Here is a 14680-nt window from a genome sequence, read left to right on the forward strand (position 1 = left end):
ACCAGCGGGTAATGAAACCTGATTTGATTTGTGCGCGTGCACTCTTTGATCCGTCGCGGCGGCTTTTAGCACCAAGTACCATCAGAAGCACAGTGGCAGGTGGAAATGGACAAATAATACTGACGCCCTAACTCTCTGTGCAGTCTGTGATTACTATGTCTTAATGTTATGCATGTAACATTTGGTTGTAGATTTTAAAGAGGATTAGTTGCCCAGAGGTTGTCACAGTTAGGAGTCTGATACACAAAACTGGGGAATAGATGGGAAATGGATGGGAAAGAGCATAAAATAATTTACAGTTCTTAAGTTCTCAAACCTGCCTTAATTTCAGTTGTCCTTTCATTGCCATTCAGTACTAACTTTTTCCTCTGCAGAAGTGAGAAAGTGCCAAATGTACAGTTTGAGTTCATGACTTTCAATCATTTTTATTTAGGAGCAGAGACAGTCAGGGGAAGCCAACCCTTTCCAAATATATATTCTGTGAGTAAAATTGTTCCTCATAATCTGTCACATCCATCAGTATATCCTGCTGTTTCCACAAAAAAAATCAGCTGTACAGTGACCTTAGGTTACCCTCTCTCATAGGGATCCTTTTAAGCTCTGGTGCACCTGTGTCTGTAGATTTGGCACCCTGATCATCTTTCTCTGGCAGGGTTACAGATGGAGGTCACCCACTTCCTCAATGACCATAACAGGGCTTATTAAAACGCAATGATAATTTCATCTGTCAGGTCTCCACACTCGTTCCTGTCTTTAAGTGGAGAGAGTGTGGACATCAGTGATGAGTTGAAGCTGTTTGTTGGTTCATCTGGAAATTAAAAGGTCACTGTGAAAGAGGCAGAGGCTGATGTTATGTGCTTGTCTAATATTCATGTGGTCTAATTAACGCACACATATACATGCACTTACTCACATACGCACGCAGTGGGTTGGGTTTCCAGTGTCTGCGTAATATCATTCTTATATTGGCTGCACACATTTGAACAGAGTTCAAGTTTAATGTGCTTTGCATTTCTCAGTGAGTCTAGGCAGGTGTCACATGGTATCTATGGTGATTTTCCACGCTGTGCTATATCGCAGACATACTCAGAGTAGTGCTGGGGGGGGGTCAGGATCATCCAGTGAGGCAAAGCAGGGGTTGAGGTTGGGAGGTGTGTGCAGAAAAACACGTATTGCATGCCTCACAGACATTCAAATTAATCAGTGTAAATACTGCACTGGCTATTTCTGACCTGGAAATGAAGGGGCAAGTAATACAGAAGTGTATGCTACAATATGTGCCTGCATTTAGTGGAATTGGAATTGACTATGTAAGTATTTTCAAAATGCATCATATTTTAACATGAATGACATAAAACAGCAGGTTTGGAAATTCCCATTAACTTGCATTTGAACTAGATGTGAAGTAATACATTATTGGTAACAGGGAGGAGGGTCATATTACCTCTTTTTTTGTCCGAGTTGGGTCCCCCACAGAAAGTGCGCATTGTCACGTGACATGCTGTAGACTGGGCGAATGGAAGAATAGCAGCTCTGCTGTTGGCAGTGTAACATAGTGATAAAGAGCAGGACTCATAACCGAAAGGTTGCCGGTTCAATTCCCCCCTGGGGGCATTGCTGTTGTACCCTTGGGTAAGGTACTTAAGCCAGAATTGCCTCAGTAAATATCGAGCTGTGTAAGTGGGTAAAATGTAAAAAACTGTAACCTATGTAACTCGCTCTGGATAAGAGCGTCTGCTATAAGCCAGTAATGTAATGTAATGTAGTGTCTCTGCTCAGGTCTTTACTGGTGTTCTGCTCCTCCAGGTGCATAGAGGAGGCTGGACGGTCTGCCCGCCCGCCCGACCTCGTGGCCAGTGCTGGTCCTGCCCATGGCCCGTGGTGCCCTCCTGTGAAAAGCAGCCAAGCTGGACGCCGCAGCTCCGCACCACAGCACCTCCGCCTCCGCCCCGCCCCCCGCGGAACCCTGCAGCCTACAGCCAGCATCCGCTGTTGCCCCCGGCACCAATGAGGAGCAGTACGTGAGTGAGGCGGTCAGCCTGGAGGACGTGCCCGATGACATCATCTACAGAGATGTCGGGACCATCACCGGTTCGTGACTCATTCATGTGTCTTTGAATAATGTTTACTTAACTCGTAGCAGGAGGATCATGTGTTTAAAGACTGTTCTTATATCTCTGCCATATATCGTGACATCCAGGCTTCTAGGCTCTAGACTCAGTAACAGAAGGGTTATGAGCTTTAGACCCAATGACAGGAGAGCTATGTTTTCTACATTAACAGTGAGTTTCCTGTATGCTCAGGGAGTTACCTGTGTGCTCAGTGACCTGACAATTATGACCTCTAGTCTCGAGTGACAGGAGGATTATTGGCTGTACTCGGTGACAGTGATTGTTGGTTGGGTTAAGGGGTAGACACTCGACCGCAGTACCTCTTGACTTTCTATTAACCATTGAAAATCTGCCTTGTCAGATATAGTGTCCTTCACTGTAGTGAAGGATTACAATAATATATATTTTGTACAAAGTAAATGTATGGGCAGCTTAGTGGATTAGATATATCTGAATTGGGGAGCTACACATTCTGTGTTTTAGTTCCCAGATCCATCGGACTTTGATGATACTCTCAGAGCACAGCCATGTGGAATGCACCATCATTAGAGGATTTAATATAATCGGTAATACGCTATTCTTAAAATGTGCTGGTTGTACAGGGCTAATCCTGCCCACTAATTAAATTTGTGAATGGGTACTTTAATTTGTAAATTTGAACATTAATGTTAGTAAGATGAATGCTCCAAATAAGTTAGCTGGGGAGAAGCATCAGCCAGGAGTTGTTATGATCCACCGTGCTAATGCACTCCATTAAGCAGAAGCATTGCAGAGCCACTGGACTCTCATTGGTTTTGTTTATGGCACCCTTAAAATCTTTACTGGTACTGAATATTTGACAACCTTGACATTTACGAGACCACTCATTCACAAACGCTAATTCAGAGTGAAGTGTTAACAGTAAGGCACTGTTCAGATTACAAGTCTTTAGTAACATCCCGTTGAGATGTATTTGGAAGTACCACCAAATACATCAGACTGGAGATAGCAGAACTGGTTGTGTGGTTTTGGGATGTATGAGTATGAATTTAATATGAGGGATGTGAACATGAAATTCCAAAGGTGTGATCAACATATTTTATAATGGTCTGACTGATATATTAACAGAAATGTAGGATAATACACCACTGGACTTCTGTCCACATAGCTCCTAACCCTAAAAGAGCAACTGAGTGTGCTCATATTACTGTTAATTCTGAATGCTGTATACTTGTAAACAAGTCATTAATCAATTATTAGGAGTGAGTGAATGTAAATGTATCATTCTATGTTATTAATTGTCAGCTGTTTGGAATATTGCCCACATTTGGCCGCTCTTGCGCTCACGACTGTAACCACTGCCACACTGGTCAGTAATGAAACGCAGTCCCTCTTTGTGTCACAGATCTGTCTGAGCTGAGTTCAGGAGCCATACTTACTGTTACTGATGCATGCAGTTCATTATAGTCGCTCTTATCAGATCAAATCTAAATCTCCCGCTAAATGGATAATGTATTCAAGACCAGACATTTTTAGATTGAGCTACAAAAACAGTCTGGAATGAAAGCCTTGTTATGAAGGGCCGCTTGATTGTGCTCAGGAGGTTTGAATGGGCTTTTTTTGCCTCTGTTCCTCTGCTATGGCTGGGTTCTGAGAAAAAGGCTGACTCTTTTATCACACTCCCCCCATGACAAGATTTTCCAAGGCAGTGCTGGTGACAAGTTAAAAATAAATCCAGGGTGGAAGGCAGTGAGGAGTCTGTGCATTAGCGCTGTTTAAACTGCTTTGGGAGAAAAATATTACCACGCAGTCCAAAGGCACAGGGGATATACGGGGCTGGACCATGCACCAGAACCATTATTCTGGCCCAGACCATGCACCAGTGCAGTTTTTGTGGGCCGGACCATGCACCAGTACCATTACTCTGGGACAGAGTGTGAACTAACACCATTGGTATGTTTACAGGGCAGCCAGGGTGCAGGATCTGAATGCCTCCACTTTGAGTAATAGCCTGTATTAATCTTTTTTTGGATACATGTAGACCACAATGAATTCCTTAGCCAACACCATTAAGGCACATTGTTATATAAATATATAAATAAGTGAATGTTGCTTAAGTTGAAGATAAAGACCTTTGTCGTTAGATTGAATTGAATAGACTGTCCCGACCAATAGAGAACCAGAGTGCTCTGACCTTGATCCTGTACTCTGTAAGGCTTTTGGGGAATGGAACCTACGCCCCTCTGGTTTTGACTGCTCTGTTCAGGGTTAGTGATGCAAGAGCACACAGGTGCTGTGGACAAGGTGACAGGTGCTGTGTGAGGGGCTTGTCAGGTGTGTTTTTCCTTGCTAACAGGAAGAAACCATATAGCATAATTCCTTTCAGCTGGAGAGTGGAGTGGTGAAAGCTAATAGCATTGGAAATTTATTGCGCAGTGTGATTGGTAGTAATCAAGCTCGACAGGTATGGGCCGGTTTGTGGCTCTGGGAGACTCATCAATCTTCTTTTAAAAGGCCTTAGAGACACATGATGGATTGCAAGCTGTGTATGTGAGTGTGTGTGTGTGCACGTACAGTATGTGTGCATGTGCCGGTGTGAGGGGGTGTCTGTTTATGCATCTGTATGTATGACTGTTTTGCCTGTTGAAGCCCTAAGGACTTTGTGAGTCCTTTCTCACTTGCTGCTGTAGAGGCCTGGTAATGCACTACAACTTCCTCCTAAACGATGGCTCAAGGGCATTCAAGGACTGAGGAAGGATCTGACGTGAGCCAGGGTTGCCCCCTGGTGGGGAACTACCACCTCACAGGGGAGCAGTTGTAAATTTGTTCTGCTTATAGAGAGGTTTTTCCAGCTCACTACACCACACAATAACAGCGTAGTGTGTTCCATGATTACCTCATCTCTCTCCCTGAAAAAAGGTCATGGCTGTTGGGAAAAGAATAAATATTAATCACCTCTGTGGTTAACCCCCTTATACTACTGATCACAGATTTTTATATGTCATACCCTGTGTTTTTCTCAGATCCTCTGCGGGTACAGCCTCTTTGTTACAGGTCTCACGTGTGTTGGCTTGTTAGTTGGATGTAGACCTGATCCTGTATGCTGTGTCTGAGGGTCTTTGATGGATTATACATGGTACACACAGCAATCATTGGGGACTTTTGAGCCTGCTGTCAGAAGCAACCATTTGAAGTGGTTTTCATGGTTGTAACAAAATACTGGGGAAAACTCATTTAGATTTTGAAGACCTTGTGTGGTTTCATGAGGTTCCTTTAAGCCATGGAGCACTTATATTTCTCTATGAAGGTTGTGTAAAAGGTGGCAGTACATGGATATGTGACTCCATCTAGTGTATTTGACAGAGAACTACAACAATGTTATGAAAGCGCCAGCTATGATATTATGAAATGTCTCCACAATGTAATGAGTTAAATGGTTGTGTAACCACAACCAAATTTGTGTTCACTGTTTTAGTGGGGATATTTTTCAGTTTATACAAACAAAATATTTTCCTTTCAAAACCAATTCAGACATACAGAATGCTTATGAACTAATCTGTGGTAACATTCAATCACATTCCTAAAATGGTCAAGATCAGACTGTCTGTAGTATTTGAAGTTAGTTATTACTCGCAAGATTACATGAAGTGCTACCACATCTAATGTTGAGTTCATAAAAATGCTAAGTATTTCTAACTTCTTTACTAATTGAGAAAGGCCATTACATTGTTTTACAGGCAATATTTTGATTTGCTGTATGCCAGTGAAAACTGAAACTCTGCTTGTGACTTTAGATGACCTTATGGTTTGTTTATGAGTCTGTCAGCCAATCAGAGTCAACACACTTCCATGTGTGATTTTCTTGTGCATGTTCAGGCTTTCACATTAAATATTAACCTCCTCAATGTGAAATAAACTTGTAGTTCATTCACCTCGGTGAAAGTGGCTCTGTGAACTGGACTTTGTTGTGTGTTGTAACATGTGATTGAGCTGTCACTGCTTGTCCCAGGTAAGATCTTTACCTTTCTAAAAGGACTAGTTGTGTAGTTCTTCTGTTTTTTGTACTTTTGCTTGTGGGAGGTAGCGGTGGGGGTGGGTAGTAACGCTTGCTTGTCTGTTTCTCATTTGTCTGTAGCTTAAAGGCAGGTTTTTTTGCAACCAAATGACATGCTGTGTCTCCTTCAATAAGTGTGAAATCTTTGAGCTATTGGTTGAATTAACATTCGAACATAACATTGGCATCTTCCCTCTGAAACACTATCTCTTTGCCAGTGCTTCATGTTGTTGTTGCTGTGGTGAGGTGTCAGTTCAGTTCTTCATGTTGTCATTGGCATCTGTAAAATTCCAACTTCTGTGCTTTCAGTTGAGGAGTGTTGAGCTGAGGTGTGCTTTTCCTGGGTATAGCCAGCATGCGCTCATAGCTGAGACGGATTTTCGGAGTGACCCATTCGTTGCTTGCTGATTTCCTGATCGCTCCCCACTGGTGGCCAGGTGGCTATATCCTGCTGGTCTCAGTGGCAGCTTGCTGCTCCTCTAACAGATGCTCACTGGTCGCCTGCTGTAAGCATGATGGCTGCCCAGGGCTACAGGAAGATCAAACAGAGAGAGACCCCAGACCCCATCTCCACTGGCTGTCACTGAGGGGCTGTCCACTCTTCCCAATAACAAGAAGGGCCTGCAGACACCATGTGGAGGAAATGACGACACATTCACAGATCTGTTACTGAAAGAGAAGTATTGTTATATTGCGCCTTGTTTACAGGGGAGAGTAGAGTTATGTTGCGTCATGTCCATTCAGAAAAGTCCTGTCTCCAGAGTTCCACTTTAAAATCAATTCTACAGATCTTTCTGGAAAGTTAGTTGGATGGTATATAGCTATGGCTCTCATAAACACATCTAGGGAAAGTGCTCATATAATATTTTTGTTTTTTGGCTTGCTGCCCTGGCATGTGTTTCAACATATAGATGGACCCCCCATTTATCCATTCTAAGTAATTCCTTTATGAATGGCCTCAGTTCTTCATCTAGAGAGCAACACCCCTCCCCACGCTGAACCTCCCTCAAAACTGCACGGTATAGTGGTGTATTGTTGTCATGGGAGCGATGTGCGGTCAGTGAGTCATTCGGTTGTTCACTGCCTTTAGCCGTGAAGGAGTCTCACTCACATCCTCAACTATTCACAAGGTTCTGCAAGCGCCCTGGTGTGGATCAGGATGGAAAGTTCAGGCGGGTCTTGGTTGCCGTGGCATTTGGGAGATGTTGTGTCCACAAGGCCTCAGGAAGAGCACAGAAAAAAGAGCTGAGGGGAGAGGCAGAGAGGCTGCAGGACAGGCAGTGGCCTGGATCTGAACCGTGAGGACCCACATCATCCAAATCATCTGCCCAGCCTCCCAGCATCACACCCCGCGGGCTTTCAGTGTGATGTCGCCTTTTGTGAATGGGAGTGCGTGGGCAGGTGGAAGGCGTGGCTTTTTCAGAGAGAGGCGAGAGAACCGAGTTCGTATTTCGGCAGAGCAGCTGTCTCCAGCCAGCTGATCCTGCCCTGGCTGGAATGTGCAGCGAATGGGGGTTTTGTCCCGTCCCTCCCTCCCTCACTTTGTTGACGTGCGGAATAGCATGTTTGCATATCTGAGATGAGCAGCATTTGTCAGAGCCTTATTGGCTTTACTCATTTATTCTCCATCTGACATATTTATTTAACATGTTTCAACCAGTAGGGCAAATTGAAAGTGATTTACTCCAACACGGTTGTCCAACAACAAGACAGAAGCACAGCAAGCTCGGTACAGGCATTTTTGAGGCACGATGACATCACTGCCAACTGAACTTGGAAATGGATGAGGTTCTGTCTGTACTGTAATCAACAGCCAATGTGGACCTATAACCAGGAAATGAGATCGAAACTTTTAAATTCCTAAAATACAAGGTAGTCATGCTATACTGCCATTGTGGTTCAGATATTGTGCTATTGATATAAAAATGATGACTACAGATATATGTAAGCTAGCCATGCGAAACAGGCATTGTTTTAATTCAAGCAAAAAACTGAAAAGCTGAAAAATGACATCCTTCTGTCCAAGCGCAGGCATCGGCGAAGTGAACACGGGCTGTGATTGCACAGACGTGCTGCGTCCCTGTGGAACTTGATGACCCCGCCCCCTCCCCCTCTCGTGCCCCTGGCCCCGGCTCCTCCCCTTCTCTGCTCCCAGCCTGTGTTTCACAGAACAATAAGCGGCCCAGCACCGGCAGTCTGGCAGCCCGGCAGTAATGAGTCTATGTTTAGTCAGGAAGCTGCCACCCATGTGACTGTCAGAGCTGGCATGTAACAGAAGTGCCGCGTGGTATGGCCGTGGTCTCTGTTGCGTCCCAGTCTCTCTCTCTCGCTCGCGCTCCCTCTCGCTCTCACTCTCTCTCTCGCTCGCGCTCCCTCTCGCTCTCACTCTCTCTCTCGCTTGCTCTCTCTATCACTCTCACTCTCTCTCTCGCTTGCTCTCTCTCTCTCTCGCTCGCGCTCCCTCTCGCTCTCACTCTCTCTCTCGCTCGCGCTCCCTCTCGCTCTCTCTCTCTCCGTCGTGCCCCTTCCTTGAGTTTGGTGGAAAATGTAACTGCCGGTGAGCTGTGGTAGGACCCTGGGCAGCAACACCATGAGTGAGTACTGAACACTGTGCCTTTGTGCTGGACATTACCACTTTGTGCTTGGTACTAATTTGTGGGGGTTCCTGTACACTCTGTAGCTAGACAGCAGTTTGTTCTGTCCCACATTTCCTTGCATGGTAGTCGGTACTGGAAGGCTGTTTAACTTTAAAGGTGCTGCTTTCTGTGTCATGTAACATATTTTGGAAGAGTATACAGCAGGCTTTAGTAAACTTCTCCAGTAAAGTTTGGAGCGCTTTTGGCTTTCAAAAGCATCTTTTCAGTCTGCGTCTGCTGAACTATTTGGGAATGGTGACGGTGTCCTTAACAGAAGACATAAAGTATTAAAATTAAAATGTTAAAAAACAATGTGTACTAACTGACTGCTATACTGTGTTTTAGCATTTGACATGGTAATCTACACCATAGCAGGACTGTGTGCTATGTTAAGCAGTTTATGTTTATGTGTGTGTATATGGTATGTCGACCTGTGTGTGTGTGAGTGTGTGGGTGTGTCTGTGTATATACCCATATTCTTCATTATTAAGTATGGCGGTTCCCTTTTCTTCAAGGTTGAATTTGATCTGGGGTAGCCACTGTGGGGGTGGGGGCTGTATTTTGTGTATGAATACCACTAAGGTAGAGGAGAGAGGAAGGACAGAGGGGGGGTCATGGCCAGCAATGCCCCTCACAAATGCATCTATAAATACAGTCTGCAGATAATCAGCACTTAACACTCAGCCACCATCACTCAACGTTCATGCATGCACAGCTTGCCAAGAGACAAAATGAGCAAAGTCTGACGTACTGTCATTGTTACTGTTTTTGCTCAGCATATGTCTAACATGCACATGAATAATGATAATAATAGTAAAGAAATCAAAACTATGAAATCACACAAATGGAATTATGCAGTGACCAAAAAAGTGTTAACCAAATCTTATATTTTGGATTCTTCAAGTAGCCAAAAATATTTTTGAAAATTAAAATGTTTGTTCTGGAAAGAAATTCATACATAAGCATCAACTTCACTATTCATATTTGTCTAAGAAACACATTTCAAGCATTTAAGTAGAAGTCTTTAGATCAAAATGTCTTTAAGATAATGTGAAACATGCATTCAATCATTTGTGTCCAAACTTTTGACTGGTACTGTATATACATGAATGATGATTTTCCTATTGCTTTGGCAAAATCGTATGCTTCCCGCTATGCCAGTAAGTAGACTAGAGGGACAGGTGTGTGCTGTGCTTGGTGTCATTCTGTAGATGATTTTAAAATTATTTTAATTGGCTCTCATTAAATGCTTATTAGGGCTATTTTCCTTATAATGTTTTAGATGTCAGGGAGTGCTGTGTAGGGTATTGGTCAGGGTGTTTGTAACCAGGACTTTGGGGATTTCAGTCCTAGATACTGCTGTTACACAGGCACCATTGTTCAACATTTCATATTTCTTGTCCAGTGTCCAGTTAATTAAAAGCTGCAGCTCACTGTAGTCCACAAAACAGTGAGAGACTGAGGAGAAAAAGTAATAGTTTAATTATCTTGTTTTTTTCATCCACTCAGGATATATAGAACAGTACATATAGTACAGAACATATAATAGGAATAAAGTTCATGCAAGACATGAATGAAATCACAGACGTAGGAGTAAAGTTCATACAAGACATGAATGAAATCACAGATGTTAAACATTTGTATGGGGTAGACACAAGGAAAAATGGGCTTTAAAAGACAACTAAAAATACAGGAAGAGTGTGATAGAAATGTGAGGATGATTTTGGTGAAATGGTCTCAGCTGGGATTGTAAATGTCCACACTTTCGCAGTCTCTGATGGTGTTGGGAAATCTGCTCTGGATATAGAGCTAAGCTGAGAGTACCGTCTCCGATAGTCAGTAGTACGGTGTAGTGGTAAGGAGCAGGGCTTGTAATCCGAAGGTTACTTTGTTAAATTTGCTACTGCAGTGCTGCTGTTATACCCTTGGGCAAGGTACCTAGTAAATATTTAGCTTTATAAATGGATAACGTCTAGCATATAGCATGTTGTAATGAGACACACAAGTGGAGGTTCATGAGCTTGAAGTAGGGAGGCTAAAATGTACCTTTAATCTGCAGACTGTCGTGAACCTCTATGCAGCAGTTTTTGTTTTTCCCTGAGGAAGGTGCATCTGTCACTGAGAGAGCAAAAGCACATATTGAGGGATTATGTGTTTTGCTGTGTTTTGATAGCTCTGTTCACTCTTTTTCTCCTCCAAACATTAGTGAAATCCAGCTGGAAGAGAAATCTGCTGAGGCATGTATTTCACAGGGCTGGCTTTGGCAAACACAGCTGAATGGTGAGAGAGAGGGGCTGGCATTTCAGCACAACTGTTGGTGATGTGCTTAGAAATCCTTAACACAATGAATCAGCCAGTGACCTGACTCTAAAGGCTGGAAGTCTGAAGTAATGCCAGAAGTCAAGAGCTAAAACCGTCATGTGCTGTTTTATGTATCTGTTGGAAATGAGAGCTATTTATACTGGGATAATAAAATCACAACCTGTCCTCTGTCTGTGCTAGAGACCAGTGTAGAGTTAGAGACAAGAGACCAGAGTCTGGGGTATTTCATGCACTTGGACAGGTTTTCTGAATCTGCTCTATTGTGGAACACTTATGAACAGAATTTACCTCCTCTGCCAAGCCAGCTCTGTCTAGAACAGGTGGGGAAAAATTAATATATCTGATGCAGTGGTGTGGTATGCTGCCTATACTGTGACAATGGGTGTGATATTTCAAGTTACCGCTAGGGGCCACCAGGGTGTTAGACTTTTAGCCTATTGCAGTTATCAGAATAAAATAACAAATACATTGCCTTTGTGATCTGATGGGGAAAAAGATGTGGACAAAAAGCACAACAAACCAAATACACTTTTCTTCTTTTCAGTGTATTGTCAGTCAGGTTCAGATGTTCATTTGGATAGTCTTACGACAACTGTATGGATGGAGGAGAAATAAATGAACAGTGTACTGTGTGTGTGGATTTGTGTGGATAGAGATGCAGGTGGTTGTGTAATGGAAATAAATAATTAACAAAAGGGGTTATTCTGCTATTTCTGTTGCACATTACTAGAATGCCCATAAGTGCTGTTTTTGTGAAGAGCTGAGTCATGGCTGTGATTTATGAGTGAGTCTATCCTGCTGTCCTCTGTGATCAGTTTGGAAACTGAGATTATCAGCCATTTCCTGTGATCTTATGGCTCCTCATAACTGTCATTCTTTAGCAAGTCAGTGAACTCAGTGCTCACACATTTACAGCCCACCTCACGTGTGTGAAAACAGATGTCACATCTGCTTGCAGATTAGTGTAACAGTACTGACCTCTCCCTACAAATGTTTATAATGGTACTGATCTCTCCCTGCATAGTAACAGTAATGATCTCTCTTGCCCTGTGTAACATTACTGATATCTCTCTCCATGCAGTTATGTATAAGACTACTGATTGCTCTCTCCCCGCATATAAATGTAACAATATTGATATCTCTCTCCCTTCTGATATGTACAGTTACTGATTACTCTCTCCCTGCATATGAATGTAAACGGTACTGATCTCTGTCTGTCTGCAGATGTGTGCAACAGTACTGATCTCCCAGAGGTGGAAATCATCAGTCTTTTGGAAGAGCAGCTGCCCCACTACAGGCTGAGAGCGGACACCATATACGGGTATGACCACGACGATTGGCTGCACACACCACTCATCTCGCCGGACGCCAACATCGACCTCACCACTGAGCAGATCGAGGAGACCTTGAAGTATTTCCGTAAGTCCCTTTTTCTCTCACTCTCTCTCTCTCTGGTTTTGTTTTGTGGCTGGTGTAAAGCTGTGTTCTCCATTCTCCATACACAAAGAATCATTCCTTCCCTTATATTAATGGTCAGGATCCACTCTTATCACTTTCCTTCAGATGTGAGCACACTTATAGTCTCCAAACACAGAGAATCTCTCCTGCAGATGTTAACACAGTTATAGTCTCCAAACACAGAGAATCTCTCCTGCAGATGTGAACACAAGTCATAGTCTCTAAACACATGGAGGTGGGTGTTAGCCAGTGGGTTATTTTAGGTCGCTGGGGAGGGTTGCTACAACAAACATACCCACTGGGCCAGTAGGATGCCAGACGCTCTCAGATCCCTCCCCCAGGCAGAGGAGACAGGGTCGTGACGGCTTTGAGCTGCTGCTGATGCGTTTAGCCCGGCAGGTAATCAGCGCTCTGATGTTTGCTTGGTGTTGATCTGGGTGTCAAGCTCTGTTCCTGGAGGCCTGGTGTGTGTCTATGCTGAGTTCTGTTCCAAACAATTACCATGCCTTCTTCCGTCCAGTTAGTTAATAACTTGAATGACTACATGTTTTGAAATCTTTCACTACAGTAGAGTGAAAGATTTCTTGAGCAGGAAGTTAGTAACACAACAGGAAAAAAATCATGTGATTGATGTTGATTGAGGGATGTGGACCACGTGGATGTCCTGATTACTCATAACTGACGCTTTAATCATTTTTCTGACGCATCCAGTCTGGAGCTGAGCTATATGCCGGTTTTGACCTTGGCCATGATTTTGAGCCAGTTCATAGTTCAGTACCAGCCAATGCTTCCAAGTAGCATGGGTAAGCAAAAAAATCCTGATGATTTTCAGATGTATTAAAACTGAGTGTTCATCAGTCCCACTTTTCTAATGTGTCTCGCTGATCTCAGTAACCTTCTCTCACTCTGGAAGCCTTTTAAACTTGAGGGTGAATATTTTCAACTTAAGTGAACATTTTTGTCTTGGTGCATATTAGAAAAGCACACTTTTGTTAATAGAGTGTGTGAGGTCTAGTCTCTAACTCTAACTCTACTCAGTCTCCACAACTGAGTAAATCTTTCTCTCCCTCCCTCCCTCTTGAAATTGAAAAAACTTGTCCCCTAAACCCTTTTAAACTATTTTTCTGCCAGTAGGTTATTGGAGCAGGCTGGGGTGATTATTTTTAGCTTTGGAAAGTGGTGTGTGGTGGTGACTTTCATTTCAATGCAGAGCGTTTGCAGGGTGGACACCCAGCCCTTTGGGGGTGTGTTTCAGCCCTCTACAGCCTTAGATTCCATTCATATGAAGAGAGATACATCTGCATCTTCATGCAGTGTAATCTGAAACTTTCATATGCTTAGTCACCTATGCTCTACTGTCCAGCATGAGGATTTGTCTTGTTGTAATATAGACCATGCATCTGGAACTGTCTGATCCACCTAAACCACAGATACCAGTTTTTGATCGATTCCTTGAGTGATTTTGTTGTCAGTAGAGCCATTAACACAGCTACAGGGATGATGTAGGATCATGTTCTCCTACACTGCATTGTTGTGAAGTAATGACCTTAGTGATTAAATGTTTTGTCACAAATTGGCAACATCTCATCTGTTCTCATTATAGGCTGGTTGTCAGTGCTCTGTATTCAGTTAGTTCTTAATTCCCTGCTTTAGTATTGAAACATAAACTTAGAATGGTTGCTTCGTTGCCATCTCTTATTTTCTCTTTTTTGTTCTCTCTATTAATTTCTCTCCATCTCTTTATTTCTCTCAGTCTCTTTTATCTGCCTGTCTGTAGTTCTTCCTTACATTTCATCTCCCTCCCCTCTTTCTGTCTCTTTCTCGATCTCTCTTTGAGTCTCTGTTATTGAGAGAGGGATTCATTGCAAAATGTTCAAAATTAATTCAAAGATGTTAACCAACCCCTGCTGTGTTCGTGTGATGTCATCAGACGGGGCTAGAGACATACCACTGTTGTGATGTCATGAGGCGGGCCAGGAGAGATGCCGCTGCTGTAAATGTCAGTGAAGGTCAGAGAGCTGTGCAGCTGCCAGGAGGCAGGACCTGTGTGATGTCATCAGACGGAACAGGAGGGGTGTGCAACAGTTACTAGAGAGGGTAGAAGGGATACTGTATGATAT

At 43.3% G+C, this 14680-nt stretch overlaps 1 protein-coding gene across 5 annotated transcripts in view; it reads left to right on the forward strand.

Annotated features, from left to right (window-relative positions):
* Positions 1 to 1905: 1905 nt before the first annotated feature.
* The window catches only part of trak1a (trafficking protein, kinesin binding 1a), a 38994-nt gene continuing 26219 nt past the window's right edge, over positions 1906 to 14680 (forward strand). For 4 of the 5 annotated variants that reach the window (XM_036538342.1, XM_036538345.1, XM_036538348.1 and 1 more), the window contains exons 1-2: positions 8636 to 8738; positions 12327 to 12521. In XM_036538342.1, the coding sequence (XP_036394235.1) occupies positions 8735 to 8738; positions 12327 to 12521 (199 nt within the window). In that variant the 5' untranslated portion in view covers positions 8636 to 8734. Of the gene's footprint in view, positions 2092 to 8635; positions 8739 to 12326; positions 12522 to 14680 lie in introns of those variants that run through there. The other variant, XM_036538346.1, reaches the window with a different exon arrangement.

This window comes from Megalops cyprinoides, chromosome 10 (assembly GCF_013368585.1).
Source record: "Megalops cyprinoides isolate fMegCyp1 chromosome 10, fMegCyp1.pri, whole genome shotgun sequence".
NCBI classification, from domain to species: domain Eukaryota; kingdom Metazoa; phylum Chordata; class Actinopteri; order Elopiformes; family Megalopidae; genus Megalops; species Megalops cyprinoides.